Source organism: Tachypleus tridentatus, chromosome 1 (genome assembly GCF_004210375.1).
Source record: "Tachypleus tridentatus isolate NWPU-2018 chromosome 1, ASM421037v1, whole genome shotgun sequence".
Lineage (NCBI taxonomy): Eukaryota > Metazoa > Arthropoda > Merostomata > Xiphosura > Limulidae > Tachypleus > Tachypleus tridentatus.
Genome location: NC_134825.1, coordinates 27,052,640 through 27,073,288, shown reverse-complemented (window position 1 = coordinate 27,073,288; position 20,649 = coordinate 27,052,640). Strand labels below are relative to the sequence as shown.

General features: G+C 30.7%; 1 protein-coding gene across 3 annotated transcripts in view; it reads right to left on the bottom strand.

Annotated features, from left to right (window-relative positions):
• Positions 1–20,649, bottom strand: part of LOC143244837 (myotubularin-related protein 13-like) — a 136,418-nt gene that overhangs the window by 70,996 nt on the left and 44,773 nt on the right. For 2 of the 3 annotated variants that reach the window (XM_076490234.1, XM_076490243.1), the window contains exons 4-9: positions 18,652–18,754; positions 17,403–17,519; positions 16,301–16,433; positions 5,068–5,176; positions 3,419–3,532; positions 1,901–1,978 (exon numbers count right to left, since the gene is read on the bottom strand). In XM_076490234.1, coding sequence (XP_076346349.1) covers positions 1,901–1,978; positions 3,419–3,532; positions 5,068–5,176; positions 16,301–16,433; positions 17,403–17,519; positions 18,652–18,754 — 654 coding nt within the window. Of the gene's footprint in view, positions 1–1,900; positions 1,979–3,418; positions 3,533–5,067; positions 5,177–16,300; positions 16,434–17,402; positions 17,520–18,651; positions 18,755–20,649 lie in introns of those variants that run through there. The other variant, XM_076490252.1, reaches the window with a different exon arrangement.

The following is a 20,649-nucleotide window of genomic DNA, read 5'->3' as shown; positions in this document are numbered from 1 at the left end:
TGCGGTAACAAACATAAGCTTATATCATTCCCCATGAAAAGGACACTGCATTCAACAGTCAATAAAGTATTGCTTATAATTATTATAATTAATATTGGTTCAGCATTGGTTCAGATTAGATGCTTGCAGTGTCTAAATACAAAATCTGTAATTTAAGAATTAAATACTTTTGAAAATTACCAATACTGACCAGCTAGAATCTGAGATAAAAACATCTTATCTTTTTTATTTTCTGAAACATTAATACATTTATTGAATCAATCAAGGTGGCCTCACCAACCTTCTCCATTTTTAGAAAATGATGGCTTACATATACATACTTCATCCAATGAGATGTACATAAACAATCAAAAGCTCAGAATGTCCCCAAGTAGCTTTTCAGCCTCTGCAAAATATTTCTACAGGAAACTTTCTTTTCATACTAGATTCCAAGCCATAACGTAGGTATGACGTTAATGAACTCAGAAAATAATTTTAAGACCCAAATACAGCTTAGACCTGATAAATGAAATGCTGAAATGCTGTGGTATTTATATAGTAATTCATGATTTTTTTCATTATTTCAAAATACATATAAGAAAACTTAAAAAAATCTCCACATGCAAAATTTGAAAAGGCTTAGCAACTTGCAGCAAGTAAGTACAAAGTTTGTAAGTACAAGAAAGAAATGTTTTCTATACTTCTTTATTTACTGTTATATGTTTCAAGAAAAATAAATGAAATTTAAGAACTTATTTGTAAATAGTACTAATTTATGTATGTCACAATGTATCATAACCAAAATGTGACAATATTTTACAAAATACTATTACTAGAACACAACCAAGACAAATTACTTTACCAAAGATTAGTTTTATACTTTTGGGTACAGTAACACAAGAATACATGTGCTGCATCGTTGTATCTTTTGTAATGTTAACCAAGCATGGTTGAAAGGTCAAGAAAATATAAATAATAGATAGATATAGATATATAATTTGTTTTTGTTCATAATTTGTAGTCATGCTAAAATAAAAAAACACCTTAATTTATATTTATGTCTCAATTTTTTATGGTTGTTACAAGATCAATCAAATTGATCAACCTTGTGCAGAGATACAGTAGTAAAAATAACAGATAAAATATGACAGTTATTTCTATAAAAAAAGTTTAATAATTATCTGAAGGTTAAAGATATTCATATGTTAAATTTCCAAATTATCTGGTGCATAAAAATATTTTTAACCTTAGAATCAAAATTACTTTGAATGTTGGATAGTGAACATTTGATAGCTTAAAAAATCTTTAAACTTGAAACAAAATCTGATATTTTGTGTATAAAAGCATTGCAATGTTTACTAATAATCTGCAAAATTTTGTGAAGATACACTTACTGTTCTAAAAGTTATAGTGTGAAAATTATAACAAACACAAAACGATTACAAGGCTGGTCCTTGGGGACCATGCCCATAATGGAATTAGCTTTAATAATGTTTCTTATACCATATACACACAATAGGTTAAAAACAACACGAGTGTTAAAACTTTCACATTTACTTGGATAATCTTAAACACTCTTTTGAAATAAAATACACACTATTCAAGCTTCCCCATTAACAGTTACACAAATTCCCACTGGAAGGGACTGTTTATCATAAATCTTCAGCAGTAACACTAATACAAGTTGATGTAACTATAAACTGTAGCTCTTTACTACAAGATGTTCTTTACACCACAGTAATTCCCATTTTCTCACATTCATAATAATCACATAATTTGATAAATAGTTACATTTTTTATTTTCTGAGGAAAAAATAATGGCTATAGCTTCAAACTGAAATTCAAATTTCATTCATGCTACAGCAGGAGCAGACATCTAGTTTTACAGCTCATATTTTCCTCGCTACATTTTGTAACTCACCAGTATGTTTGGTGGTGAAGCTTTCTGTTCTTGGGGAGGAAAAGCATCATCTGCTGTTAGCAATTCTGGTCGCATAACCTGAAAACAATGCTGTACAATAAAACAACAACTAAAGAGCAGGTTAATGTCTACTCTATGTGTAATCTACTAAATTATATTACAAAATGTGTATACCATAACATTTTTGACAAGAATCTTTTAAAACAAATACTAGTTCATCATCAAAAACAACAATTTACAAGTATCTCAAATTTATGTAAGAAGGTACATAGAGCTGCAGAATACCTTAAATTATGAAAACAATACAGTTATCAAAATAAACATTTATTCTGTTCTTCTCAATTTAAGATTTTATTTCTGTCAAAAGTATTTATGTTACTTAATTTCATTAGATAAGAAATATGCTCATGTTTGAAAAGACAAAGTATCAATAATAATAAAGACAAATATACTTCAAATAAATGTTTAATTAATATAGGCACTAGAATGCCTGTAGAAAAATTATGTAACATTTATCATAATTTTATCCAATTACTTTTATCAGATTACAGACATGATAAGCATCCTGTTTATTTAAAGACTTAACTGTTAAGTTCTGTTATCAACACAATACCAAAAGTAACCCAAAATATGCAAAACAGATATAAGATTTTCACAGTTGATTTAAAAGAAAAATAAGAGTTTATTTAACCAAAAAACATTAATTTTTTAACAACTACAACTTCTTTGATCAAAAGATCTATGTTGGAATAATAAATTGTTTGAATTCTGAAACTGGTTGTGTTTGCAGAGACAAATGAGTAAGACAAAGCTTTAATTTGTTCTGAAAAAAATCTGACAAATTCATACATTTTAGCATTTAAACAAATACAAGTACAAACAATTTATGGGTACAATAGGCTTGATATATGGCAAATTTAACTTTTAAAAGTAGACTTTCAATAGCATGTTGGATTAGAAAATTTTAAAAACTTTAAAATTAAAAAACTTTAATTACAAATAAAAGAAAGAATTAAAACAAAAGGGGATACTTGGAAAAAGAAATTAGTTTACTACATGATTTTATATTTATTGTTAACACACTATGAATGATTCTGAGATAAAAATTAAGGCAAAAAATGCTTTTCTTTTTGGGTCTAAGGAATGATGGCTTGAACAGATTTATCATATCATCTGAGTTTTCTATTTATTGTTTGTATTTATATTTTTTGTTTATTCTGAAACACCATCTGCACATATGCATACTTTGTGTAATATCTGTGGATCTTTTTCCAATCAAATTAAGATTTTTTCTAAATAACCCTTGAAATGACAATTATAATCCCTGTCCAAATATTGCAAGCACAAATTATCAATATATGTGCTGCTTCATTAATAAACTCTTCACATCACGAGCAATATTCTATTGTCACTGCTTTCCTCACACCAAAAATACTAATTTCTTTAGAGCAACTCTCTAAATTGAGATATTATCCTTTGTAATAGTGTAATAAATGTTCATAATTTTAAATTACCTACCATACATAGCTGTGTATACAGTTGAGAATTAAGAGGTTCTGGTAATGTCGGAACTGAAATACATTCAGGCACAGCAATTGAACCACCATCAAGGTCCACAACTATTACATCCAACTAAAAACAAAAATAAAAAAAACATTGTTTAATAACTTAAATCAATCATTTCTTTCTTAATTATAAAAAAAATTAAGAAATACAGTCTAAACCATATTTTACTTAAATAATTCTATTGGTACTAATATTTAGTTTCAACTTCAATGTAGCAGCCTTAATCAAACACAACTACAGTTGATGAGATATACCATCATTTCAAATACTAAAAAACTTAATCATAATTTTCCTTGTGCAGATTCCCCTGAAAATAGTTTTATTTTTCACAATCATAAATACTTAGCTACAGATGGTGACTGCTAATCAAACTAAAATAAATCTAAAGATCATGAATCTCCAATAATAAAATTTAACTGAATGTTGTAAACTGTTTAATTTTATCATGTTGATCATCAGCTCTGGCTGGGTCAGTTAATGCATGTTTTGTCAACAGAAAGAATTCTCTGAACTAGCAGAACTTACCCTCATGTATATATAGTCTTCTACTTAGAAGTAATTAAATTTCAGACACAGTAGTGTCTTCATGATTGATTTTATAAATGAGCTGTCTGATATTCAAGTCATAAAATGTAACTGCAGTACAAGTTTTTTGTGAAACTATGACTGTACAATTTCAATTCTTGTGAAATATATCAATGGAATTATTTTGTAGAAATATTAAATTTAATTACTGTTTGAAGTAGAGTGAAAGGATAACAATTAATCTTATATAATTTACTAACGGTCCTGTTAAGGTTTCTTTTTCAAAATGCTTTTTGTACCAAATTTTTACCACTCATAAAATATTCATGGCAATAAACTGAAAACAAATATCCATTTCTTCTTATAACAAAAACAAACAGAATTACCACCACCCCAATCCTAATATACTATTGCATCAAAAACAAAACTGGCAGCATTAGAATTTGCTTATTAAATTACAACAAATGTTATAAAAGCTTAAATTGTGCAGCTAACATTACACTTATCAGAACACAGTCTTGAAAACAGTATTCCAGTGTTTTTCATAAAATGATATTTTTCTCATTTTAGTGGACAGTGGACATAGTATCAGTACAAATCAATAAGCTGATTTTATTTTGCCTTCCTGATGTTTTGTTTTCACATCTATTACAATTATACATTCATAACATGTGAAAAAGATTAGGTGGAAATTAGTAATTTTCTGAAAGGATTTAAGGAACTTTATTCACATGTTTAAATGTTTGGCAATGATATTTTCATTTGGCATTACACATCTTCATCAGATCATGAGATCATCTCCAAACATACTTCAGCATGTGAATGAATAAGTACATTTGATATTAATTTCACACCACAGGTAATTATTATTTTATCAGCTACAGCCATGATACACAAACATACAAGAAAAACTTTCTGTATATTAAGAAATGGAAACCTTAAGCACAAATGAGAAAGCAAGTTGAACCACATAAGTTCCTAATATTTAAGGTAACTTTAGAGACTCAGAAAAAAGGTATTAAAATTAAAACAAATGGGCAAGTTAAACTAAAAACAACATTAGAATCTCAACTCACCAAGTCCACAATTTCTGCCTTAAAAGATGAGTGAACACCCATAATGAAAGGTGTTGGTGTGCTTAGAACTTCAACTAAAGCAGCCGGTAGAAGTGGAATATATACATGGCTAGGGAATCAATAAATTTAGTTAACTAACTCTTAAGTTTTTATGGTGAAACAATTAATACTTTCAATTAAAAAAAAAAAAACACTGCAATCTAAGTGGTAAAATAAATCTTGTTTTTATACCTAAAAATCAAAACCAAGAAAATTTAATCTCAACAAAATCATCACTCAAAACCAAATATTCACACAAACAATGAATATTATGCTTAACTAGTACTGTTGAAGATACCAGCTACAGAACGATATCAGAATAGCAAAAACTCCAAATCTGTTGAAACAGTTTTCATAGTACTCTCAGGCAAACTGATTTCTGTGCAAGTACAAGATAGGCCTGCTTTATAATGGGAAGATAACCAGGAATATCGTAAATTAAATCTGAAGTTAACTATATTACGGAGTTTTGAGCTAGGAAATAAATAGAATGGACTTGTCACAGTGAAACACAATATTAAATATAAAGCAAAAACAAACTAGTGTGTGTACTTGATGAATGCTGGACAGTCATTCTCCAACTGGTTCAGTACATCAAATGATAATTATTGCCTTCCAAGATATATTGGATCAACTCTACTTCAAACTGAAATTCCATTATAAAAGATAACTTCAGTTTTACCCAGAAGGAATAAGCATTATCAAATGATAAGCATTATCAAAAGATAACATTCACTTGGCCAGCAAAGAACATTATGACCAATGGCCTAGTTTGACACAAAGTTACAGCAACATCTTCACAAGCAAAGTAGATACTAACTGCTGAAGAACAACAAAGACACAAAGACAACTTGAACAAAACAATTTTAACAGTTTTCTGGAGCAAAATAACATGAAAACAGGCTACATGAACATTTTCAAAACTTCCTATAATAATAAAAGATGTTGAAAAATGTGTGATATTCTAACATACAACACTAGTTCACTAAAAAAACAAAAAAAATGTCTATAAAACTCCTAACCAAACAATATTTGGGAAGTTTGTTGACAATGATAAACCAATAAGGAAGTAATGGTTTATTTCACTATTCTATAACTTATGCAACTGAATACGTTAAGAAACTAAAAGATAACATAACTGGTCTTGAAGCTTTCATAGACTTCAAAGTTTATTACAAACTACTATGAAAGAGAAAGATAACTGATTAATTTTATATATCATAATCACAAATGTTCTTAGCAGTAATTACCTAGTGAAGCCTATTCTACTTTCTCAAAATGTAATATTAATATTGTTGATTTTAATGTTGTACAGTGACATTATTTTACAGCCTTAAGTAATTACACATAACGGTTGAGAATGGAAAGGCAGATCAAAGATTCCCTTGCACCAGTTTTCTTTAAAACTGGAAAGATATTAAGAGGAAAATGCAGCAATTTATTGAGTATGTAATTAAGCCTAAGTAATATATAAGGTACAGAATGTTTCTGAATACAGAAGAGCTGACATTCTACGGCCAATAATGTCCACATATGAATCATTTGATTACAATCTTGATAAATACATAGCATGGGCATTCTCCAAATATGTAACATCAACCAGCTCATTCATCAATGACTCTTAATTTTAAATCTAACCTGAATCAACTTAATCATAAAGCCTTAATGGCCAGTTTCGATGTTATATCCCTCTTTACAGAAGTCCCAACTGCTAAAGCCTGCAAGATAGCCTTATAACTCTATATCCAAGACCCTAACCCATCACTAGACATTCCCAACAACCAATTAGCAACCCTCATAAAATTCACCACAATGAAGACAAACTTTATGTTCAACAACCACAACTATATACAAACAAATGGCCTAAGCATAGGCAACCCAGTATCACCAGTTCTAGCCAATATTTTTATGACACAAGTTGAAACACAAGCAATTAACACAGCATTACATCCATCACTATACTGGTACAGATATGTAGACGACATGATTGTGGGATTCACATCTACAGAACACACAATTTTTTCAAATCACATTAACTCTATACATCCCAACATTATTTTCACACGTGAACAGAAAGAAAGTAATCAAATATTTCTTAATCTCAAAATTACAAGAACTGATACACAATTTAAAAAAGAAATCCACCAAAAAATCACCCATACTGGACTATATATTCCTTGGGACTCAGCACATGAAACAAAACAAATACTCAACATGCTAAGAAACCAAATAAACACAGCCATAAAACTATGCTCACCAGATAAAATTAATGACAAATTAGACAATATAAAACAATACTTCATTAACATCAATAATTTTCCTCCACAAACCATAGAAAATATTATACACACACACACACGCCTAGACAAAAAGCAAAATCAACTAACAAATGTAAATAAACCCCAAAATTTAAAAAATGACAAAAACCATTACTGCATACTGCTGCATACCATATATTCCTGAGATCAGCAGAAAAATAACCAACATTTGGAAAAAAACTAGTAACAAAATATGACATTCCAGTTAATACCAAATTTATTCAAAAATCAGGCACAAAACTAAGGTCTATACTATGTAAAAACTACACTGACAAACACCACACCAACATTATTTAAAAATACAATGTGATAACTGCCACAACTTTTATATTGGAGAAACAAGTAAAAAAATGGAAACCAGATTCAAAGAACACAAAAAAAACGTAATTTCACAGGTTTTCAAACACTGCAAATCAAATAAACCCAACATAACCATAGAAAACACCCAAATGCTAAATAAAGAAACAAACATAAGCAAACACAAAATTAAAGAAGCCTTACTTATACAACAACTCAAATCCAAAATAAACCAATACCTATATTAATAAATATAATCCAACATCTAAGCACACTCTCTACATTCCTACACTCAATTACACAACCACCTTAAAACATGTGGTCAGCTATCAGTCAGTTACCTCTTTCTATCTTTGTGAACCTGACGATGATTGAAGAAGGTCAAAACGTCGTTCACTCATCTACATAGAGATTTCTCTACCCATACCAGCCGTTTTTACATATATATTTTTCTCTACAAGCAGGTTTTCTTGTCATCATGGAAACTATGCTCAACCAAGGACTCAGGAAGGAACCTCTGCATTTGGAATTATGAAGAGACAATAAACTCTTCCACAAACAATGTACTAAATCAATATTGATAAAAAAGAATGATCTCGCTCAATCCAAATATGCAGCATTACAAGTAGGCTCCCATATAAATTGGTGCTGTTTCCACCAATTTCTGGGGTAAAACAAAACATCCAATGTCATGTGCAGGAGGGTCCCAACTTTGTCCTCTTCCCCAAAAGTGGAGAGAAGTCACATGAACACTTTGGAGAAATAACCTCTGTCTGCCACCTCAATGACTGTAAACGAGGAGAACAAGGAGTTGTAGGAACTCTGCTAACTCCACTAGTAGAAACCACGCTTGAGAGTCCTGAGTAAGAATGCTCTAGATTTGTTGTAACAGGTGAACCAACTTCCATAAGTTTTTAAAAATAAACTGATCCTGATTTATACAGTACACTAATCAGCAGGGATAAACAGGATCCTCCTTATCAGTGATGATGAGGAAACCAACTTGTAGAGAAGTATATATGTAAAAACAGTTTGTTTGAGTTGAGAAAATTTTTTATGTAGAGGATTCAAATATTGCCAAAAAATTAAGATTATTTAACCTTCTTTCAACCAAAAATAAATATTTTGGATAAATACTGTTGTAGAGAGGTTTTCCCACTCAAACTTTATAACCTTTAAACAAGTTCTTGTTAAACAGATAGCAAGATTGTTCAAATCTTAAATTGTTTCATTTCAACCTTCTACGCTCCTCTACATAAACCAGCTGTTTTCACATATATAAAATTCCCCTTATGCTTCACTCATGATAGCCCATGAGTGGTAGTCTTGCACAGTACAGTGATATGAGCCAGTCTGTCTCTTGGTGGTCTTATAGAATGTTTTTACTGAGGCATTGCTAGATAATATTTTAGACACTTTTCTCTTGATTTTGAATAAACTGTAATTAATTTTGTGTTAACAATGCTCTTTAAAGTCTTAATGAATATTACTAACTTTTGTTCTTCATATCATAATAAAATGGAAATCTTGCTTGAATGGTACTAGAATATCATTTTTATTAAGAGATGTACAACCCCCAACTTTAAGAAATTTTTATCCTGCATGCATGTAGATTTGCAATATGAGTCACGATCTAACCGTTTTGCCTCTATTTCCTGTCACAAAGATCTTTATTTTTCTCCATTCTCAGAGTGCAGATATGACATTATGAATACATCACACAACTATATAATAATAATAGTACTATCTGTTGTACATCTGAGGTAATGTGCATACAATTGGTAGATAATGAGAATGCTAGGAAAAATCCGTATAATAGTCAAAAAGTGAGAACTCTCCTGCAACAATAGAAGTTGTTTCCACAATCCAAGGAGCTCTCCTGAGAAAGAAATTGCCTCCAGAGTCCACACAGATTCTCTACAATATCTCAACATGTTCACTACCGTAATGAGACCATCAACTGTTCCTCATCCAAACCCTTTGTAAGTATTCTAATGCCATTTTTCCTAAACATCAGTTATCATATTAAATAGTATAGAGTGAAATGAATATTTAGTAAAAGTGTTAACTGAAGTAAAAAAAGCTAATCTATTTGAAAAGATGCAAGTTGGATGTGACTATTAAGTATATGAAAAGTTAATAAAAGAAGTATTCATGAAATCTTAGTCTCTAGCTTGTTTATTTTAACTGTAAAGTGTCGAGTGTGCTCCATTCACCCACTGCATCCTCACTTAAGATAAATGAATCTTGTAAAAATTAGTATTAGTCGAAACTCCAATGGCTAAACCAAACCAGTCACTCAGCCTGCCTAACGTCACACTACAGAGCCTCTTGCAACCGAGATTAAGTTTATTATGTTGCTGATTGTTAGTGTGGATTTGGTTTGATAAAAACACACCTGATTGAGCAACACTTGTCACAGAATGGAATCCTATGAAAAAAGGTAAAAGACTCTGGAAAATAAAAGATATGAGATTAGTAATAAAACTACTCACCCCTCTTTAAAATCTAGGAGATGTGGTTAATTTAGCTACATGGGGTATTGAAGAACTTTCAGAGGAAGATACTACAAGATGATCTAAATAATGTGAGATAAAAGTATGGAGGAGACAACAACATACCAAAGAAAAAGTGGAAATGGTGGACACACCTGAAGGTACCACAATAGTAGAAACCAGGGTTAATCTTGCTAATCAGGTGCCACCAACAGAGCACAAGTGAAAACAGAGTGAGAAATAACTCCATAACGAAATCTAGAAGATCTAGAAATTGATTTAGATGAGAAAGATGACTGAATGCCAAATTTCCATCTTCTTGAGCTCAATAAACAGATAGTAATAAAACCCTGGAAGAACTGGAATGATTCTCTCACCTGCCCTTTGACCAACAAATCTCTGATAGCTGTGTAACAAACTTTCAAAATCCAAGAATCTGCTGGAGACAGAAACATCACAGGTTGGGAGGTTAATGATGAAGATTGAACTGAATGACTAATCCTGATGCAAGAACCTATAGTACCCATGGATCCACTGTAAAGTTTTCTACACATCCAGAAATTCTTAAATCCCAGAAACATACAAGAGTCACCACTACCAGTGGCAGTACTTTGACCAAGTGAAGGAACCTCATGGATGCAGGCAGAACAATGACAGGGATGAATGCAAATGGGCAACATCAACCCTTGATTCCAAAGACTGGAATGCCCACAGAAATCAATGGTCAAAAAAAAGAGGCCTCATGCAATTCACAAAGGGAGCAGCAGGTAAATAAATGCCCCCCAACAATGTCTTTATCTCATAAATCTCAACAACATACCAGCCAAGAGACAAGGGAAAGTGCAGAAGCTAACAATCAAACCAACGTGGACACTAATAATGATCCCAACTCATCATCAAATTGATGTGGTGAATGATAAGAAGCTTCCACAAAAAAAGATGTACGGGATGATAAATATCTCAGCACCATAGTTAAGGTCAGACAAATCCTAGAAAATTGTGATCTATTCAAAATGCAGACTCCATTTTGAAACCTCATATTTCCAGGAACTGATCTATTTCGTAATTCTAAATGTGCTTTCACATGGTTCAAACATGACAAAAAGGCATAGCTTAACTGAGCAATAAATGTCCTTGCATGAAACTCAATGACAAGATATGGAGGGAGAACAAAGTGCTCATACTTTCCTTCCATCAAGGAAGGTACAGACTCTAAAGCAACTGGCAAAAAACCCAAAACATCACACACTCAATTTACCAATACAAGAAAAGAAGCCAGAGACAGCTGATCCAAACCAACCTCATGAAAAGTTAACAAAATAAATTAAGTTACTGGAAAAAGCAAATTTAAATTCTATCCAGAATTTCCAAGATCATTCATGTGCATCCTCAGAGTTCCCCAGAGAAACACCATTTGACTTGACATACTTTTCCATCTCACTGCAGATAAAGTTACAGACAGAATGAACTGAGAGCAACCTCCCCACACCTAATCTTCAGTAACACTACATACCTGACATGGGATAGAAGAGACCTGATTTGCCTCTGTGATAAATACATGAATTTGGGAATTCATGCTATATGCTGATTTCCCAAATAAAAAAAAAAATTTGTATGAAAATCAAATAAATGACAGGAAGAAAGTTCAAAGTATCTCTAACAGTTTTACTACAGAGAAACCCTCAACGAATGCTTTGTCTAGAAAAAGTAACAACATTAACTGAAGGAGGCATTCATATACAGTACCAAGATAGAGGGTGTATTGATGTAGGTGGAGAGTGTCCCAAGAGAAATAGTGCCAAGGGCAGTTAAGTGGGGAATAAAAGACTTCAAAAAAATTAGATCAATGCTTAGATGGTGAAAAAAAGAAAACTAACAGTCAAGTAGTAACTGTCATGTGAAAGGACGTATGCATGTTTTGGAAAAGAAGAATTGTAAATGGGCCATTCTGTGCATTTTTATACAAGTACAGCCTTAGCAGTCAATAGTAAAGATTTTAAAGCATTGTTTGGAACTGAATCTTTACTCTTCAAGGTGTTTTATGTCCAAACATTCTATTAGGGTTTTGTGCAATTCATTGTGATCCCTATTATGAACCACTATCATGATTCATGATAAGAAAAAATGAGTTCATGTCCAGTGGTCCCAGGAGCATATCATGGACTGGTGGGTACTTTCTGCTTAAGCATCCATCACAAAGGAGCTAAAGCATTCACTAACACAAGCTACAACATGAAAGACTTCTGCTTAAAAAGAGCTTCAACTTATTGTCTATGAGCCACTGCCAAGGAACCACAGTTTGGAAAAAAATATCCATTATTAAATCTTTTTGATTCAGAAGAAAACAGTGACAGCAAAACAGTAAAAAGAGTAGATAAGCAGAAAAATACTTTATCAGAAGCAACTGTAAAGTATGTAAGCTCTCAAATAAAAATTGTGTAGCAGATAGTAAATGCAATAATTTCATGATAAACTGCCCGAAACAATCAAAAGTACTTTGTAAAAAATTGAAGGAGTTAGGATTTGAAGCATCTTAGTACAGAAAACAAAAGATAAAACATTTGGTAACTTTAAAAAAGAATGTATCTCAGCTTATCATACACAATGATAAGTAGAGACACTAAGTGGTTTCCATTCTCTTTTTCTTCTAATATGTTCCAAGTCATCTAAATATTCCAGAGGAAGGGAATCTGTTTAAGATCAGAAAAGGTATGCAGTTCATAAGAGCTTTTCAGGAAAAAGTGCATAAACCTAACACTGCATTGTCCAATTAGCTTAGAAACATGTTTTAGCAGATTTATCTCAAGACCTGTATCAAAATACCTACACCTCAAGCAACATTGATGCCTGAGGTAAAAATGAAATAACCTCAAAATAATAATAAAATATTTAAATGGTAAACATAAGACAAAGTACTATCAAATATGTTCCAAAGCAGTGCTTTCCCTGTTACTTACAAATAAACAGATATCTAAAACCAGATACAACAGGATATATTTTTAAATTGTAGCTTTAAAATATCAACGAAGAATGTTATTGACCAAACAAGTCCATGATGATCTCGCATAAATAACACTTAGTCAAAACTCATGCCAAAACAAAAGAGTTTTAATCCAAATGAATGGAAATTAAATTCACAAAAGAAGTAATTTATAAAAAAAACTCCCATTTATCTCTGTTAATCACTTTTGTTTAATTATCTTTAATGAAAAAATAAAAGATTTCAATGTCATCACATGTCTTGTACACATACACCCAATAAGTAAGATAAACTTAAACTTTACATATTTACCTTTTGTTTGTGAACATTCTTTTAAGCCAAACTTCCAAATATTAGTGCACAAATTTTAATTTTTTTTTCATTTTATTATTTTATATACAGGTTGCACATGCTTCAAAAGAAAAAACTTAACACCAAAAATACTGAAACAACAAAACCCTGGCTAGTAAACAGACTATTTTGATTGAGCTTGTGTATGAACAATAATCTTCATTACTTTCTGGGGTTTACAAACAAAGTAGTTTATCTCTTTCGACCTAGGTATCCTTCACTACACGACACAAAGTTTTAGTGTCTTATGTTCAACAATTTATTAAAATACTTTTTGTTTACATTACACCAATTAATATGGAATAAAAAATTAGTTAATAATCCATATCTTAACAGTAAGGTAAGTTTTAAGTTCTAACTGCATAAGGAAATATTTTAAAAAGTCACGTACTTCTTCTAGTGTTACACAGTTACATATTTTCTCTAGGCATCTTCTCTATTTTATCCACCATCCCTTCAAAATGTATGAAATTAAACATTAATTGCTCCCTACAGAATTGTTATTGCTCAGATACTGTAATTTTTATACCTTTCAATAGTACTTGGTTACAGAGCTATAAACAGAAAATACCTTTCCTGTCAAACCTACCTGTCACATTGTCTCTTTCACAATATGTTAATTGTTCCATTTTACATTTAATTAGACAGTACCTATAACCAATAGAACTGTTTGTTTTTTAATTTTGCACAAAGATACACAAGGGCTATCTGCACTAGCCATCCCTAATTTAGCAGTGCAAAACTAGAGGAAAGGCAGTTAGTCATCACCAAAAACTGCCAACTCCTGGGCTACTCTTCAATCAATTAATAGTGAGATTGACCCTCACATTAAAATGCCCTCATGACTAAAAGAGCGAACATGTTTGGTGTGATGGGGATTCAAATCCACGACCTTCAGAATATGAGTCGAGTGCCCTAACCACTTGGCCTCGCATAACCAATAGAAAGTCAAAGTTTTTCATCTACCAAATGATGTCTTGTATTACATTATGTTATGAATAGATAAGCATCAATATTACTTATAATAAAACTTTGGTTGCAACAGAAATCAAAAGAGTTAATTTGGATGAATGTTGAAAGACTATTGTTACATAGTTAGAAAGCCAGAAAAACTTTGAAAGTTACTAAAAATTATCTACTTTTAGCATTTTATTATTCTTATGTTCTTTGGTGCATTACTTAATTAAATAAAAATTATTTAATGCACTATTACCATTAGTATACAATATGTAGGCTGGAATATCCTCAACAATTGAGAGCAAGAAAAATCATCAAGAATTTTATTTCATTTTTCATGTTTATTGTTTAATTATTATTATTATAAAATAAACTAAAATGTAAAAAAAAGGGGATCTTTTTTTTTAGGAAATGTAAGATTAGATTAAGTAAAATAAATAATAATAATAAAAATGGTTCATGAGGCATGCACACAACCAGCACATAGGTAATGTAATTTGATGATGAAACATGCCCTAAGTGACTTGCAACTTTTGTTGTGTGGACACTAGTTACAAATGATTCAAGGGACAACAAAAGAGCAAAAAAGTTAATTATCAATAGATGTATACTGTTACAAACTTGAATCTACTTGGGATAAATTAATATAGTTTCATGTTACAATTTGAAGTTATTCAAGCAAAGAAGAATATTTCAGGTTTATTTTTTTGTTTATTTCAAAATTGGTCAAATTTATGGATCCAATTTTGAGTTAAGGTAGGAAAAATAACAAAGTATAAATTTTTACTGGAAGAAATTGTTTGAAATGTATTTTGAAGGTTTTGGGAATCAACCAAAGAAGATTTAAGATTCTTGAGCTGAGAAGAAGTATTTTTAATCTTAACATGAAAATTACTTTTCACACGGACTATTCAAAACAACTGCTGCTCCATATATTCATGAACAAACCTTTATTTTATTAAAAATGCTTAACTAAAAGAAGGATTTTTGTGTGTGTGAAAGACTTTATATTAACTGTAAGGTTGTCAAATTTAATGAAGATATACACACAGTATTGAAAGTCAGAAGTATTAGATCTATAAAGACTTCAAACAAATACAAAGAGGTCACAAGGTCTGTCAAATTGACTGAGCCAGTGATGAAAGAGTTATAAACGCCAGTATGGATATATGTAGCAACCTGCAAGACAAAATGTCACATCAGGGCAAAATATTTTTAATGCAAAACATAAGATATAACAGAAAGGTATTTCACTGCTTTCTACAAAAGGCTTTTAAGGTTATTACAAAAACTTTATTTTCCATTACTACATCTACTTTGATAGTTGTATTGAATACTGTGACATAACATCAACTGGGAATTGTTTCATTATTCCAACCATTTTACCTATACAGCTCCACCAATATGACTTGCCATGATTCATGAAACCATCTCGCTGTTGTTCTAGCCCAGCAACATATACTCAAATCTATGATTAGATATATTAAATGTAGAGTATTAGCCTTGCCACTTCAAAAAATATCTTTGGTTGGGCTGTGCAAACTCTGAATTGTATTATGAAGCAAATCTACATTTTCGGTATTAAATCATTAATCTAGAATTTAATGATAAATCAGTTGAAAATGGTAGCACAGGTACATTAACTTATTACTAGTATTGGACTCCAGTAGTAAAACACAATAACTTTTCAAAGTATAATGTCTCAATACTTTCAGTTCCATAATGCATCTCTGATATCTTTAGTATTTAAGATATGATTAAATAAAAAGATATGTTCTTAAACCATCAAACAGTACCTGTATTTAAATGGATACATAAGTGACGTCAAGGCATGACAGGCTTCAGTTAATCTTGTATAGCTTCTGGACTCAAAAAGGATCTTATGCTCGGTCATTGTGGCAGAGAAAAGTGTAACAACATTGTGGATACCTAAAGAAAATTGGTGCTACAATTACATTAAAACCATAACACTATTTTTACAACAACCTCTGATATATTATGTCTTGAACAAAATATCTTATTAGATCTACATAATCACAACATACCATCTAAACAAAACACTAGAATTTTTTACAATGAATTTGGTATTACAAATAAATAAATCGTGTTTCAATGTATAAATATAGTTCTCCATGTTACTTCTCCGAATGTTATTAAATTCTGGTATCACAATTTCACCATACTTATGCTTAACTAAATACAGTTTTACATGTACCTATATTATACTTTATCACTTCAATGTAGACTCTTTGCATTTAATTATCTACATGTAAATAACAATATAAGGGGGTAATATGGCTAAGTGGCTATTGCCCTGGACTTGTAGCCAAAGGATACAGATTCTAAGATTAAATATATATGTAAAAGTGGCTGTTGTAGGTAGAGGAAGTTCTATGTAGAAGAACAAACAGTTTCGACCTTCTCCGGTCATCGTCAGTTTACACATATTTTTTCTCTACAAGTGGATTTTCTCGTCATCACAGATTCTAAGATTACCCCCATTACATATTGTTACGTCCTTGAGCAAGACATTTACCCCAATTTCTTCAGTTTACACAATAGGTACCAGTGGGTACATTGGAGTTAATCTGTAATGGACTGACATTCCATCTATGGGTGGAATTCATCACCATCCTCATCCTCTTGTACCACAGAAACCTGTAGCTAAATACTGGCCTTTTGTGCCTTCTTAGGCATAACCAGGGTTAGTTTATATTCTTTAAATGCCTATATACCAGTTATCTAATCTATTTTTTTCATACAGTATTTGAAACATCTTGTTCCAGTTTTATAACAATTTTTACATGACAGACATTAAACAAACTTTATATATTAGTGCCAAAATCATTGTGCATATTTCTCTCTCTCTCTCTCTTTTGTTTTTGTATAAATGCTGACCTAGGTCTTCAAAAAGCTGATAGACGGTACTGTGTGAAACAGGAAGGGTGGTACTAAGTGGGGGTTGCAATGCTTGTCTGTCACCTGCTCCTACTGAAAACCGTACTTGAGGCCCTCCTGCAAGTGAACAGAATTATTAGTAAATAAATTTTAGGTTAAATGAAACAAAATACGTTTTAATGTGTTTAATGTATAAAAGCATTATTCTTCTCCCATTCAATAAGTGTAACACTTCTTAAAGTATAAATAATATAAACGAAGGGAACTACTTCATAAGTGATTTAATGTTTAATTTCCAAATATATTACTGTGGTTCAAATCTGATTGGACTTACAATTTTTTATATATATATTTCTTTTCAAATTATTAGGCTTTATCCTTTAAACAATCAGATATAATGACACTAGTACAACTGTTATAATTGAAATATAAAGTTTACTTTAATGTCCATACTGTACTTCTTACTGGCTTAAGATACCACAGACTTATATAATAGATATATGGATTACTACACAGTAGTGAGCAGTGTTGGCCTACTTTATATTCATAATCAGTTGACACAGTTTACTGGTATAAAATATTACACAATACTGAACAATTCTGGACCACTATATTGCACTGTTTTAGGTGGTATAGTTTCCTGGTGACAGTATACTACACAACACTTAGCAGTTCTGGACTATTGTATTTCATCATTAGGTGATACAATTTTCTAGGATGTAATATTACACATCATAGAGTAATAATCAACTACCTGTACCATCGACAGTTGGAATGTTGTAGGTAGCAACATCAGTTGATGATGGCTTCTATTTAAGGGTTAAAGGTATTTCAAAAGTTTTGCAATGCAAGTTTTAGTTTCTTATAGAAACAGAACATACAATTTACAATCTACTGTTAAGAAAAACTGAAAAATACTATTATCCTGATAAGAAAATAAAGATAATAATTCAAGACTTTCATTCTTATGACCTAATTCATGCTTAATTACAATGTAGTGCCATCACTGCATACATAACTTAAGCTTAAATGCCACATAACTCCATTAATTTTGGGTCCATTAACATCATTCATAGTGTGTGAAAATAACAATAATTTTCTTCTGTGAAAATGAATGCAAGAATACCATTTTTCAATTTCAATTCTGGCTTCTAAATTATTTTTCTAATAACACGTGGTTACATACATAAACACAATGCACAAAAATACATCCAGCTACTATACAGGAGATTGGTTTAAATATACTTACCTGGAGGAGGAACTTGAATGCAACCTAAGATGTTCCCTATGAGAGTTTCTATTTGTACTGGCATGTTTTCTATATACACACTGTAAATGATTCCCAGACAATTCTGAAAAAATTTTAATTTTAATTTCATATTTATAAATTTTGATTCTGATTCCTGTAACTTGAGGATATGTAAGGAGCTAAAGTATAACAAATAAGAAATTAAAATGGAAAAATTGTTTTTGTCACTTTCTACTAAAAAAAATTTTAAAATGCACTTAAATGAACTGAAAAAGTTTCCACTTCCATCTTTTAGCTACATTTGAGTTGTTTTTTTTCACGTATTTCACGTACAGTGCTTAACAGCCTTATCCTTTCTGAATCTACTACTAAGTCTCTTCATGCTGTTGGAGCCATCAGTGAGTTCATGCTTTTATGAAATTACTAAAACAGCTGCAAGTTCATTTTTATGTTCAAGGCAAACCAACATTATATTTAAAGAAAAAAATATCAAAGCAGAAAATTTATACTGTCATCAAAATATTACATTTTGTGACTTATTCACATTTCTTGATACATTTTCTGTTTTCCTCTCGTCTTTCAGAGAGAATTCTGTAAATACCAAACTTTAATCAGTCATGCTGATGTTTTTTTATACTTTCAGGTCAGAATACTCTTATTTGAAGACTTGTTGTAAACTTGAATAAAACTGTTAATTCCCAGCTATTATTTTCTAACTGCACATATTAAAAATTAAAGATTTGTTTATTACATTTATTAACTTAATATTTTAAATTACCTGTATGCTAACGTTATAAAGAAACATGAAAAATCAACAGAAAAATGGAAAACTAAAACTGCTACTCCAAAATTTTCAGTTGTATATAAACTAAAGAGCCTATTAAAATTAAAATAAATGTATGTAGGACTAGAATACATAAGATATGGGTTGATTGTTACAAGTCATGTTTGTACATACAATCTGAAAAATATTTTTTTACATTCTGATATATAACTTTTAATATAACAGGTTTTTCTCAATTAACCCATTTGCAACAGGCTCTGCATAATATACACGAGCTTGTCTACACATTTGCACATGTCAAGTATTTGCACAACAACTTTTTATACATCTGTATCTTCGCAAATTTTGGTAGACTTTTAGTAAAGATTACAATTTTTTGTGCACAAAAATTCAGATTTTTTTAATAAATATATTTAATAAAGATTTGTTTATGAAAATATCAAGACTGTTTCATTACTTGCTTGAGTGCAAGGTGATTTCATGTTAGGATTAAAAAACTATTCTTCATTCCAAAAATCTTAAATATTATTTGCAAAATCTCTACAACCTTCTAAATACATTTCAAACATTTGTTTTCAGTAAGACTTTATATTCAGTATTATTTTCTATAACCTAGTTATGTGTGGTCTGTCACTTGATAAACCTTGTAACCATCATAAAAAAATTAAGAAATAAATTTAAACTATGCTTTTTTCATGCTAAAATGACTACATATTATAGCATGAAAATATAAAGGTTTCATCTACGTAGCTTAAATATCATAATGGTATATACATTTTTATTATATCAACCTTCGAGTCATGCTTAGCTAACATTATATAACTTGAATTGACAAGGTGCACATGCACTCACGTTAGTATCCAATAATATAAAATTGACCTTTAGTCTTCCTTGTGTTTTAACAGACTAGTATTTTGTAATATACAGTCAAATTTAAATTATTATACATTATATATAGATTATTACTATCTGGAAATAAATTATTAAACTTATTTTTCTTAAAATACAGAACAATAAATACAGAAGTAAAGTAAACAATTATCTCTTCTAATCATGGCCTTTGAACTCAGTTGCTGCTGGACATAGGTTGCTTAGCCTTTTAAAATTTTGCACATGGAGAACAGATAATTTGTTTTTATGTTTTCTTTTTATATAGTTGAAGAACCAAAAAATCAATTATAACTACCAATACCATAGAATGTCATTATAATTTA